Below are 13,341 nucleotides of genomic sequence, written 5' to 3'. Positions count from 1 at the left end.
CCAAGAATTAAGCCCCCTGCTCTACTACCCCTCTCCCTGTGATCAGTCTCTTTCTCTCCTTTTAGAAGCCCTTCAAGGTTACTCTCCTCTTCCTACATACCAGGGCAGCTTCGGAATTCATGCCCTTCCTGGGAAGACCCCTGCCATCAAGGGAGAGCAACCCCCAACCCAGGCCAGGCTCTAGACCCACACAGGTGCCCACAGGAACACTGCTTTACATATGGGAGGCCCAGAAGAGGGGGTAGTTTACCTTGCTCCTCTGCAGCTGACTAATCACCAGGACTCAGACAGGGCACCCCACACACTTCTGGCCTGAAGGCCAGCTCTCTGTCCTGAAAAACCTGTCCCAAACTCCCCCCAGGCCATAGGGCCCAAGGGGCAGGTTGGACTGGATTCCCCTCCAGCCCCTCCCACCCCAGGACAAAATCAGCCACCCCAGGGCAGGGCCTCACTTGCCTCAGGAAGCCCCAGCCTGCCAGCACCTGTTCCAGGATCCAGGTTTCAGTCCAGCATGGCATCCCTGCGGCCTGTCCAGACCTTGCCCTTGATCCTGATTCTGCTGGCTATACTGGCCCCGGGGGCTGCAGGTCTCTGCAATCTCTCGGGAAAGGTTCAGAGGTCTAAACAGGGGGCCCTGGGCCTTCCAGGTTCTCAAAGGGAAGCTGATCTGGCTGGCTAGGGGTGGGGGTTGGTGATATCAGTGACCGGGCATTAGACTAGGATCCAGGGCACATTCCTGGGCCTCTTCCAGACCCAGGAGGCAGAGAAGTGTGGGAAAGGGTCCAGGGCTGCCCATGGGGATAAGGTTGGGCGCTGCCTGCCTCCTGGTATCCAAAGTCTGGCTCCAGGGCAGCTTGGAAGAGTATGCAGCTTCTGCGGCCCAAGCCTGCCACCTGGTGGTCGGGCTCGCACAGGCTTGGCTGTTCTGCTCTCCAGCTGCAGAAAGGGGAGATGGATTTTGCTTCCTTAGCAGTGGCCCCAGGGGGATGCACCAGATCTGAGGGCTGGACAGGGACTGATCCCCATCTGAACTCCCTTCTGGCCTCCCAGCAGAGTTCAACATCTCAAGCCTCTCTGGTCTGCTGTCCCCAGCGCTAACCGAGAGCCTGTTAGTTGCTTTGCCCCCCTGTCACCTCACAGGAGGCAACGCCACACTGACTGTCCGAAGAGCCAATGACAGCAAAGGTCTGCCTCCTGTTCCCCAGGCATCCCCCTGGTTCCCAGGGACCTCTTCCCAGGGCACCACTGGCATCCCTTCCCCTATTCATGCCTCCTTGTCAAACTCTCTCTTGGGCCATTCAAACTCAAAGCTGCCCCTTTCTCCCTGGAGCCTCCAAAAACTTGACCCTGACTTTCACTCCCAATTTCCTGCCCAGTGGAGAAGTCCAGTTTTATAGTGCCTCCATGCCGTGGGCGCAGGGAGCTGGTGAGCGTGGTGGACAGTGGGAATGGCTTCACAGTCACACGGCTCCGTGCATACCAGGTGACAAACCTCCTCCCAGGAACCAAATACTAGTAGGTACCTGACCCATGCCTGGAGCAACTGAGGGGTGGGGGTGCCGGAAGAGAAGCTGGGAGGGTTCTGGTCAGCATGGCGGGGGGCGGGGGAGAGAGAGAGAGAGAGGGCACGGCCAAGGGGTGTGCAAAGTGTCCTCTCCTGGGGGAAGGCACAGCCATGAAGCTAGTTTGGGGAGCAGACTGGAGCCCTTCTCTCCCTAAGTCCCAGATACTCACTGAACGTTTTCTCCTCTCTCTCCAACCCCACCCCAAAAGTATTTCCTACCGAGTAGAGAAGGGGACATCTACCGAGTCCAGCAGAGAGATCCCAATGTCCACGCTTCCTCGTAAGTAGCGCTCTGCCTCCATCTCTGGGTCCACAGACCTTCCCGGGACACTCTCCCTCCATCCCCCAGTGTGGATTAGCTGCCCCCCTGCACCCCCACAGCACCTTTGCACCCTACCACAGAGGACCATGGCAACTTCCTGTTGACTCATCTGTCCTACTATTAAACTAAAGGCTCCTCATGGGTAGGGTCGGTGTCCTAACCTCTGTATCCTCAGGGATTCCCTAGGAGATGTTCTGTAACCTTGGTTCAATGGGTGTTTGGGTCCACTGCCTGGCTGGTCAGACGGATGAATAACTGAAAGAATGGACATTGGTTGGGTGGCCAGATGAGAGCTAAGCTGTGCACCTGGGGGAGCCTTGGGTCCCTCCTGCCCTCAAAGGCACCCTTTTTCTCTTCTGACAGGAAGGAATATGGAGTCCATTGGTCTGGGAATGGCCCGAACAGGGGGCATGGTGGTCATCACAGTGCTGCTGTCTGTGGCCATGTTCCTGCTGGTAGTGGGTTTCATCATTGCCCTGGCTCTGGGCGCTCGAAAGTAAGGAGGGCTGACCTGCGCGGGGCTCCTCCAGGAAGTACAGAAACTCTCCGTGTCCCAGCCTGCCTCCTCCTGGGCCTCAGCTACCAGCCTCTGGCTCCTTCAGTCCCTTCATGTCCCTCTCCCTGCCCCCACCCTGCCCCTGGAGCCCTTTCCTCCCTCAGTCCCTATCCCTGCCCCCAGTGCCACACCACCCAACACTCCCTACCATTCCCCTTGCTGCAATCCTGTGGTAGTCGACATTCCTCCCATTTCACCACTCTGACCACCATTACAGTCCACCCTTTCCTCTGTGAACTTGGTCTCTAAATAAAGGCTAATCCACATCTACCCTGTGCAGTTCCCTTTAGCGGGCTCCCGTTGGAGGCAAACCTATAGAATCCGCATCCAGGCTGCAAGTGCACCTGTACTCCTGCCCGCCTCAAGCCTCAGCATATAAGACACCAGGAGTCAGACCTCTCAGACCCACACCTGGGCTGTGGCTTTTACATTCTGCACAGCACGAAGAAGACCACCCAACCAGGGTCCTGGGTTGGCGGCAGAGGCTGAGGCTGGGGCATCAGGTAGGGGCCAAGGGCCTGAGGGCCTGGCTGGGGCTGGCAGAGCAGGGAGAAGCACTGGGAGAAAGACAAAGACCGGGCCACCAGGGTGAGACCCAAGGATAGGGCACTGGAGGGGGAAGTGGAAACAGAAGTGGAAGGACCCTGGCTGGAGGGGGACAAGGGAGGTGGAGTGTGGTAACTAAGGGAAAAGGGCAGGAGTACCCTTTTTTTTTTTTTTGGTACCAGGGATTGAACGCAGGGGCACTTAACCTCTCAGCCACACCTCCAGCCCTTTTAATATTTTATTTAGAGACAGGGTCTCGCTAAGTTGCCTCAGGCCTCGATAAGTAGTTGAGTCTGATCTTGAACTCAATAATCTTCCTGCTTCAGCCTTCTGAGCTGCTGGGATTACAGGCATGCGCCACTGTGCCCAGCAGGAGTGGTCATAATTCACTCATCCAGTACATATTCCTTACAGGGACCAGTGATCTTTACATTGCTTTCTTTCTTCTTTCTTTCTTTCCTTCTTTGCTTCCTCCCCCTCCCCCTTTCTCTCTCTCTCTTCCCCCCCCCTCCTCCTCCTCCTCCTCCTCCTCCTCTTCTTCTTCTTCTTCCTCTCTCTCTCTCTCTCTCTCTCTCTCTGTCTCTCTCTCCTTCTTTTTCCAGTATTGGGGATTGAATCCATGGCCTCAAGCAAGCACTCTTGTACTGAGTTACATTCAGGCAGACCTAATATATCCCATAACTTGCATGCAATTTTTACCACCATCCCTCCAAGATACTGTGTTCCTGCTTTCCTCAGGACCTTTGTACAGAGTATTCTGTGAGCCAGAACTGCTCTTGTGACTGCTCCCACTGCCTCTTCACTCCTATTTACATGGTTAGCTTCCTGTCCCTTCTCAAGGGAAGCCTCTGACCTTCATTCCTCCCTTTAGGTTGGACTCCCCTATCCCGCTCCTAGTGTTACCACAATAGTTTATAACTGTGTTTGTGTGATTATTTGATTGTCTCCTGTATCAGATGGTGAGTTTCCTGAGAGCAATTGCTTTGCTCCTATCTTTATTCCACTCTGCCTGGAACATAGTAGGCACTCAATAAATACTTGTTGAATAAGTGAATGAATGAACAAGCCCGTAAAGAGAAGGGGGAATCTGGGAAAGGACAAAAATCCTGTGAAAACAACCAGAAAGGATTCACAGGAACCTTGATGACCTCTTTGTAGAGTGATCCTAGAACTTGAGACAGGGAAGAAATGGAAGAGAAGGACAATGATCTTTCTCATTCCACAAATAATAACTGAGCATGTGCTATGTGCCAGGTGCTCCTGAAGGATCTAGGCTTACACTGTGAAGAGACATCTTTCTTCTCTCATGGAATTAACATGGAAATCAATTAAATAGAAAATGTAATGAATGCTGTGAGTAACGGAATAGGATCAGACACTGGGCTCTTCTTTACTTTGAGAGGGAGTAACCAAGCCAAGGCTGAAAGCTGGGGAAGTCGGGACTTTCTTCCCCACCCTATTGCAACTGCCCAGGAAGGTTTAGGAGCCCCGCCTAAACCTACAGGAGGACACTGGGCTGGAAACTGCACTGTACTTCCTATTAACATCATCTAAAGGGCTCATGAAAAAGTTTAATAAGCCAGAATGGTGGTACACACCTGTAATCCCCGTAATTCTGGAGGCTGAGGCAAGAGGATAGCAAGTTGGAGGCCAGCCTGGGCAACTTAGCAAGGCACTATATCCAAATAAAAATCAAAAAGGGGGGCTGGGGTTGTGGCTTAGAGGAAAGAGCCCTCACCTAGCATGTATGAGGCACTGGGTTCGATCCTCAGCACCACATAAAAATAAAATAAAGGTATTGGTTAAAAAAAAAATCAAAAAGGTCTGGGGATGTAACTCAGAGTTAAAGCGGCCTTGAGTTCAAATACTCGGTACCAAAAAAAAAAAAAAAAAAAAAAGCCCAATGACTAGATCACACTTCATACCAAGATCAAAATGACAAGGTGTCGGACATTTAGCTCAGGGGTAGAGCACTTGCCGAGGATGTGAGAGGCCCTGAGTTCAATCCCCAGCACTACAAAAATAATTAAATAAAAAATTTCAGCTGGGTATGATGGCACATACCTATAATCCCAGTAGTTTGGGAGGTTAAGGCAGCAGATCCCAAGTTTGAGGTCAGACTAGGCAACTTAGTGAGAACTTGGATCAAAATAAAATATAAAAAGGGCTAGGGATGTGGCTCAGTGAATTGAACCCCTGGGTTCAATCCCCAGTATTACTACTAATAATAATAATTTCAGAATGACGGGGGTGGAAGCCAGGTATTAGTATTTATTTAAACACAACCCCCACCCCACCAGGAGATTCCAGTGTGCAATAAAGTTTGGAAATTAAATAAAATTTACTATTTCTTTCTTTCTCACCCCCACCGTCATCTGTACTTGATTAACCCAGGGGCATTTAACCACTGAGCTATATCCCCAGTTCTTTTAAATATTTTATTTAGAGATAGGGTCTCGCTAAGTTGCTGAGGCTGGTTTTGAACTTGCGATCCTCAGCCTCTGAAGCAGCTGGAATTACAGGTATGCACCACCTCACCCAGCCATTTTAACCATTTCTAAGTGTACATTTAGCATCATTACCCACTTCTTCTTCTTCTTCTTCTTTTTTTTTTTTTTTTTTTAAGTGGGGCTGGGGCTGAACCCAGGCCTCTGAGCATGCCAGGCAAGGACTCCACCACCGAACCACGTCCCTGCCCTAACATCGTTGTGCTACCATCACCACTATCTATTGGCAGAATTTTTCCACCATCCCAAACAGAAACTCTGAGCCCATTAAATAATTACTATCACCTCCTTCCCTAGTTCCTGGCACTCGCCGCTCTACAGTCTGTCTCTATGCATTTGGCTCTTCTAGGTACCTCTGTCACTGAATTACACAAAATTTGTCCTTTTGTGTCTGGCTTATTTCCCTTATAATATCTTCAAGGTTCATCCACGTTGTAGCCTGTGTCAGAACTGTATTCCTTTTTATGGCTGAATAATATGCCCTGTATGTTCATACCATTATTTTGTATTTGTATTCATCCATTGGTGAACACTTGGGTTCTTGCCAAATTTTGGCTATTGTGAATAATGTTGCTGTGAACAAGAATGTTCAAATATCCCTTTAAGTCTATGCTTTCCAATCTTTCAAGTATATACCCAGAAAAAAAAAAAAAAGTCTTGTTGGATCCTATGGTAATTCCATGTTTAACTTTCTGAGGAACCACCGTAGTATTTTCTGTGGTGGTGGCAGCTCTGCCATTTTACATTCCCATCAGTGATGCGCAAGGATTTGAATTTCTCCACATCCTCACCAGACTGTTTTTCTTCTTTTATTGGATATCTTTGCCAGTGGAAAGCTTTCCAACATTTAGGAAACTTCCTTCAGACACACGCCTAGAAGCTTGAGAGAGATGAGATGAGCCACAAATCAAAACTTCTATCAGGTCTTTCATGTTTTTCTCAACAAGGGCTAAAATAAGACTTCTCCCATCTCAGCTTCCCAGGAGGTCAGTCCCTTATTATGGATATAGCTAACTCCAATGCAACCCCAAATAACCATGCAATTGGTAAGGGGAACCCTGAGGAACATCAAGAGAGATGGTCCCACTCATTCTGGTGGCCAATAATAGACTCCAGGTATCTGGTTCCATCATGTAGTGACAGTCATGATCAGTCAGGGGCCAGCTCTGGACACACCTCAACATCTCCAGGCCTTGGACCCCGGCAGCAAGAATTCTGGCTCCCCACACTCCGGATCATATCCAGCAACCACTGTCTTGCTCCATGTGGCCCAATGAGGGTAACTTGAGTCTGGCTTGTGGCTGTGAACCATGGCTCCAGCTGAATTAGGGTGGGGCTATGCACCTCCATAGATCAAAGGTATTTATCTCCATGATCAATTACATGCTTCTCTAGCTCTTCTTCCATGTAAAATACCAGTGGAGAATGAAAGTTTTCAGACCACGTCCACCATGCTTTCTTGCCAAGAGTGCTCATTTCCAAATGATACACTGCTCTTATTTGATTCAGAGTATAGCAAGTCCAAGCCACTGGCTGGAAAATGTCTTTTTCTTCTTTTATAATGGCCTTTCCAGAGAGTATGAAATGGCACTCATTGTGGCTTCTTTTTTTTTGGTAGTACTGAGGATTGAACCCAGGGGTGCTTACTAGTGAACTACATCCCCAGTCCTTTTTATTTTTATTTTAAGACAGAATCTTGTTAAATTGCCCAGCCTGGCCACAAATTCTAATCAGGCATGGTGACCACACCTGTAATCTCAGAAACTTGGGAAGTTGAGGCAGGAGAATTGAAAGTTTGAAGCCAGCCTTAGCAATTTAGCAAGACCCTCAACAACTTAGTGAGACCCTGTCTCCAGACAGGGTCTCACTAAGTTGCTTAAGGCCTTACTAAATTGCTGAGGCTGGCTTTGAACTCGAGATCCTCCTACCTCAACTTTTCGAGCTGCTGGGATTATAGGTATGAGCCACCACACCCAGATCCCACAATTTTTTATTGGTGCATTATAGTTGTACATACTGATGGGATTTGCAGAATAACACTTTTTTACATATTTATTTTTTTAGTTTTAGTTGGACAAACACTTTTTATTTTATTTATTTATTTTCATGTGGTGCTGAGGATCAAACGCAGGGTCTCACACATGCTAGGTAAGCACACCTCCAGCCCAGAATAACATTTTTTTTTTTTTAAGTTTTGTAGTTGTAGATGCTTCACCACTGAGCCACATCACCATCCCTTTTCAATTTTTATTTTGAGATAGGGTCTCACTAAGTTGTTGAGAGTCTTGCTAAATTGCTAAGGCTGGCTTTGAACTTGCAATTCTCCTGCCTCAGCCTTCCCAGTAGTTGAGATTATACACTAACAGTGGTTCGGATTTATACTTTTTTTTTTTTTTTAATATTTATTTTTTTTAGTTTTCGGCGGACACAACATCTTTGTTTGTATGTGGTGCTGAGGATCGAACCCGGGCCGCACGCATGCCAGGCGAGCGTGCTACCGCTTGAGCCACATCCCTAGCCCCGGATTTATACTTTTTTAATGATTAGTGAGACTCAGCATTTTTTCATGTGCTTATTGGCCAACTGTATGTTTTATTTTGAATAAAAAATGTCTATTTATGCCCTTTGCCTTTTTTTTTTTTTAATGGTCTTTCTATGTTGACCAGCCTAATCTGGAACCTCAGACTCCTGGACTCAAGTTATCTTCCTGTCTTAGCCTCCTAAGTAACAGACTATAGAAGTGCACCACCAAGCCCATCTGTCCAGTTTTAAAATTAGATTTTTTTTTTTTTTTTTTGCTGTAGAGTTATAGGAGTTCTCTACATTTTTTCAATATTAACTCCTTATTACATATGATTTGCAAGATAAAAATATTTTTAATAGTAGACTAATCAGAAAGGCTAATAGATACATTAGAATAACAGTTTTTTTTGAGGGGGTTCTAAGGATTGAATTAAGAGATACTTCACCACTGAGCCACATCACCAGCCCTTTTTAATTTTTATTTTGAGACAGGGTCTCACTAAGTTGTTGAGGGTCTCGCTAAATTGCTAAGGCTGGCTTCAAACTTGCAATTCTCCTGCTTCAGCTTCCCCAAGTTTCTGAGATTACAGGTGCGGCCACCATGCCTGATCAGAATAACTTTTTTCCCACAGCTGTTGTTTGTTTGTTTTGGGTACTTAGGATTGAACCCAGGGGCACTCAAAAGTGAGCCACATTCCCAGCCCTTTTTTTTTTTTTGTTTGTTTTTGTTTTGTTTTGTTTTTAGAGAGAGAGAGAGAGAGGAGAGAGGGGGGGGGGATTTTTTAATATTTATTTTTTAGTTTTCGGTAAACACAACATCTTTATTTTATTTTATGTGGTGCTGAGGCTCCAACCCAGCGCCCCGAGCATGCCAGGCAAGCGTGTTACCACTTGAGCCACATCCCCAGCCCTTTTAATGTTTTATTTGGTGACAGGGTTTCACTAAGTTGCTTAGGGCCTCACTAAATTGCTGAAGCCGGCTTTGACTAGAGATCCTCCTGCCTCAACTTTCTGAGCTGCTAGGATTACAGGCGTGTGCCACCATGCCCAGATCCTACAATTTTTTATTGGTGCATTATAGTTGTACACACTGACGGGATTTGTAGAATAACACTTTAAAAAAAATTTTTTTGTAGTTGGACAGCATGCCTTTATTTATTTATTTTTAATTTTATGTGGTGCTAAGGATCAAACCCACTGCCTCACATGTGCTAAGCAAACGCTCTGCCACTGAGCTACAGCACCAGCCCAAATAACACCTTTTTTTGGTGGGAGGGTACTGGAATTGAACTCGGGCACTCGACCACAGAGCCACATCCCCAGCCCCATTTTGTATTTTATTAGAGACAGAGTCTCACTGAATTGCTTAGTGCCTCGATAAATTGCTGAGGCTTGCTTTGAACTTGCAATCCTCTTGCCTCTACCTCCCTATCCACTGGAATTACAGGCGTGCACCACCGCACCTGGTTAAATAACACTTTTTAATAAAACAAAAACAAAACATCCATAAAGAAAAAGGTAATCAATTTGAGGCTGGAGTTATGGCTCCGTGGTTGAGCATGTGTCTCGTGTTTGAAGGCTCTGGGTTCAAATCTCAGCACAGCAAAAGAAAAAAAATTTAAATATATTTAATTAAAATATAATTTTTATTTTAATATAGACATTTTAATTAAAATATAAAGTTAAATATAAAATTAATGTAATGTTTTATGTTTTATATAAAATATGTATATATATTTAACTCTCTATGATACAAAATGATTTTTTTTGCATGTGGTGCTGGAGATTGAACCCAGGGCCTTGTGCATGCATGGCAAGCACTCTACCAACTGAGCTATATCCCCACCCTGCAAAGAATAATTTTTGTTATTTGTACTTTCTGTATATTCCAAGTTGTCTATATCAAACATGATTATTTTTATACTTAGGGAATAAAATGATTATTAGAATTGGTATTTCAAGTAATAATCTTAGCAAATTGTTAAGAAGGAAGCAATTGCTGGGTGTGGTGGCACACACCTGTAATCCCACCCACCTGGGAAGCTTCGGAAGGAGGATCACAAGTTTCAAGGCCAGCCTCAGCAACTGAGTGAGACCCTGTCTCAAAATAAAAAAACAAACAGGGATAAGGATACAGTTCAGTGGTAGAGTGCCCCTGGGTTCAATCCCCAGAAACACACACACACACACACACACACACACACACACACACACACAATTGTCTAGTAGGCAAGAAACAAGCATCATAATACAGAGGAGAAGGGCTCTGATAGGGGAACCCAAGATGCCATAACACGGAACCAGAGGAGGCTACTCAACCAAGGACCGAATTTGGGACAATTCAAGATAAGAACAAATATTCAGTAGGATACAGTGGTGCACACTTGTAGCCCCTGCTACTAGGGAGGCTGAGGCAGGAGAATCACATGAGCCCAGAAGTTCAAGACCAGCCTGGGAAATGTAGATTCTCTGTCTCAAAAAAACAAAGGCAATGGATTATAATCCACTCTTTTCAAAAAAAATCTAAGTCGGGCTGGGGATGTGGCTCAAGTGGTAATGCACTCGCCTAGCATGCGTGAGGCACTGGGTTCAATTCTCAGCACCACATAAAAAAATAAAATAAAAGATATTGTGTTCACCTAAAACTAAAAAATAAATATTAAAAAAATCTAAGTCAATATTGTTAATGAATAAACAAAAATGTAAGGGTTGGGGATATAGTTCAGTTGCCTAGCATGCACAAGGTCCTCAGTTCAACCCCCAGCGCACCCCCCTACACACACACACACACACACACACACACACACATACACACACACACACGTGGGTAAATAAACAAAAATGTGAGAAGAAATAGCTCTTCCTTACAATTGTTTTAAAAACTTCCTTAGAGCCAGGTGTGATGATTCACACCTGTAATCCCAGCCACTGGAAAGGCTGAGGCAGGAGGATAAAAAGTTTGAGGACAACCTGGGCAACTTAGTAAGACCCTTTCTCTCCAAATTTTTTTTAAAAATTCATTAAAAAGGACTGGGAATGTAGCTCAGTGGTAAAGAGTCAATGCATTCAATTCCCAGAATCCACCCCCATCTCCTATATCTCAAAAAAAAAATTGATTTAGTAGAGTTTATCTAAGCAAAGAAAAATAAAGCAAAAGATAGTTTGGGAATCTGTCAGCTCCCAGAACCAAAGAAACTCCTAAGAACTCCAGTCAACAGCATGATCTGACATCATTTAAAGAAAGCAATGAGGTACAGAGACCACTAATCTGTTGCAGCTTAATTGGTTAATGGGCTACAGAGCCCTATGCAATTAACTAAAGTTCAGTTTAATCAGTGATTAAACTCTGTATTCGTTTGGTGTATTGGGTCCAGGGCAGGAGCCTAATCGATGGTCTCCTACAAAATTTTATTAACGAAATTGAATGCCAACTAAATAAGTGGAGAAAGAATGATAAATTTATAAAAATCACCATTTAATAACCATCATAGTAATGATTGATTTGGGCAAGATTCATAAACCATGCTAGTGGTTTAAAATTTAATGAACAGGATTTCAGGTAATTTCAATGTGTCTCCGCACTAATTACAAAAAAAAAAAAAAGGAAAAAGGTAACTGTAAAGAAAACCTGACAGATACCACTAAACCTAGTGATTGAAATTTACATAAGAAATTTCAAAAACTGACATGAGTCTTTTGAAGCAATATAGCAAGAAACATTACCTCTGTGATATTCTTGTTTTTTTAAAAAATGCAATTTAACTCTAATTATGAGGAAACACCAGCCAAATTAAAACTGAGGGTCATTCTATCAATAAAATAAACAGCCTATGGTCTTCAAAAATGCCAACGATTGGCATGGAATGGTGGCACATTCCTGTAATCCCAACAACTTTAGAGGCTGAGGCAGGAGGATGGCAAGTTTAAGGCCAGCCTCGGTAACCTAGCAAGACCATCTCAAAATAAAAAATTAAAAGGACTGAGGGTATAGCTCAGTGGTAAACACTCTTGGGTTCAATCCCTAGTACAAAAAAAAAGTGAAGTTTACAAAAGATTACAAAGACTGAGACTGTGCTCTAGATTAAAGGTGACTAAAGGGAAAAAAAAGAATAATAAAGGCAACCAAAGAGTCATGGATATTAAATGCACGTGTCTGATCCTTAAGGGAATCCTAGACCAGGAAAAAAAATTACATGAAAGACTAGGTGGAGCTGGGGATGTGGCTCAAGTGGTAGCAGGCTCGCCTAGGAAGCGTGAGGCACTGGGTTCGATTCTCAGCACCACATAAAAATAAAATAAAGATATTGTATCCACCTAAAACTGAAAAATAAATATTAAAAAAAAAAGACTTGTTGGTTAGGGTGCTGGGGGTTAGGGCGTTCCTAGCATGCACAAAGCCCTGAGTTCAATGCTCAGCACTGTAAGATAAATAAATAAATACATATGAAGAGAAAAACTTAAATGGATAAAATATTAATTGATGAATCTGGGTGAAAGTGTATACAAAAATTTTAATAGTATTCTCGAGATTTTTCTGTGATTTCAAAGTTATTAAAAACAGTATTTGAAAAAAATCAAATCACAATTCAATCTAATCCTATCTCCATCATCTACTACAAAATGCAATCTTGAATAAGCCATAAATCCTATGGAAACTTCTAGAAAGTAGCTATGAATACTATCATGGGATCATTACAGTTTTTTAATTTTTTATTTTATTTATTTATTTTATTTTACTTTATTTATTTTTTGGTGCCAGGGATTGAACTCAGGGGCACTGGACAACTGAGTCACATCCCCAGCCCTACTTTGCATTTTATTTAGAGACAGGGTCTCACTAAGTTGCTTAGCCTCTCGCTTTTGCTGAGATTGTCTTTGATCTGGTGATCCTCCTGCCTCAGCCTCCTGAGCTGGTGGGATTATAGGCGTGCGCCACCGCGCCCAGCTCATTATGCCTTTTATATAAAATAAGTTGTATGCAAATATCGAGAGGATAAATGGTCCGGGCTACATTTCTTCTGGACGCCTAATCCTCCCAGACCCCAACGTGCAAGGGTAGCGAGTTGAGCAAAGACTTCCTGGAGTCTAGCGGGTGGAGTGGAGAGGAGCCGGGAGGCCTCGAGCAGGGCTCTGCACACCTGGGCAACCTCCCGCCTAAAGCCAGCGCAGCGCGGTATTTGAGGAAGTGCGCGAGGGCGAGCGTGGTGTCGCTCTTCTCTCCCACTCCGCGCTGCTCTGTGCCTCCTCTCCCTAAAAGTGGACCTCAAACTCCAAAATCTCGACTTCTGGGACAGCCTCCATGGCCAGGTCCCAGGATTGTTGG

The 13,341-nt window shown here is 44.9% G+C and overlaps 1 protein-coding gene across 2 annotated transcripts; it reads left to right on the top strand.

The window, feature by feature from the left end:
- The first annotated feature begins 511 nt into the window (after window positions 1-511).
- On the top strand, window positions 512-2,626 carry Upk2 (uroplakin 2). 2 transcript variants are annotated; one of them, XM_076843709.2, is made up of 5 exons: window positions 512-587; window positions 1,054-1,185; window positions 1,377-1,515; window positions 1,774-1,844; window positions 2,250-2,626. In XM_076843709.2, the coding sequence occupies exons 1-5, from the start codon at window positions 512-514 to the stop codon at window positions 2,384-2,386; spliced, it is 555 nt and encodes a 184-aa protein (XP_076699824.1). In that variant the 3' UTR covers window positions 2,387-2,626. The 2 variants fall into 2 exon arrangements, with proteins under 2 accessions (XP_076699824.1, XP_076699821.1); XM_076843706.2 differs by having other exon boundaries at window positions 1,774-1,848; window positions 2,254-2,626.
- The last annotated feature ends 10,715 nt before the right edge of the window (window positions 2,627-13,341 follow it).

This window comes from Callospermophilus lateralis, chromosome 2 (assembly GCF_048772815.1).
Source record: "Callospermophilus lateralis isolate mCalLat2 chromosome 2, mCalLat2.hap1, whole genome shotgun sequence".
Taxonomy (NCBI): Eukaryota; Metazoa; Chordata; class Mammalia; order Rodentia; family Sciuridae; genus Callospermophilus; species Callospermophilus lateralis.
This window is presented reverse-complemented; position numbering and strand designations above follow the sequence as displayed.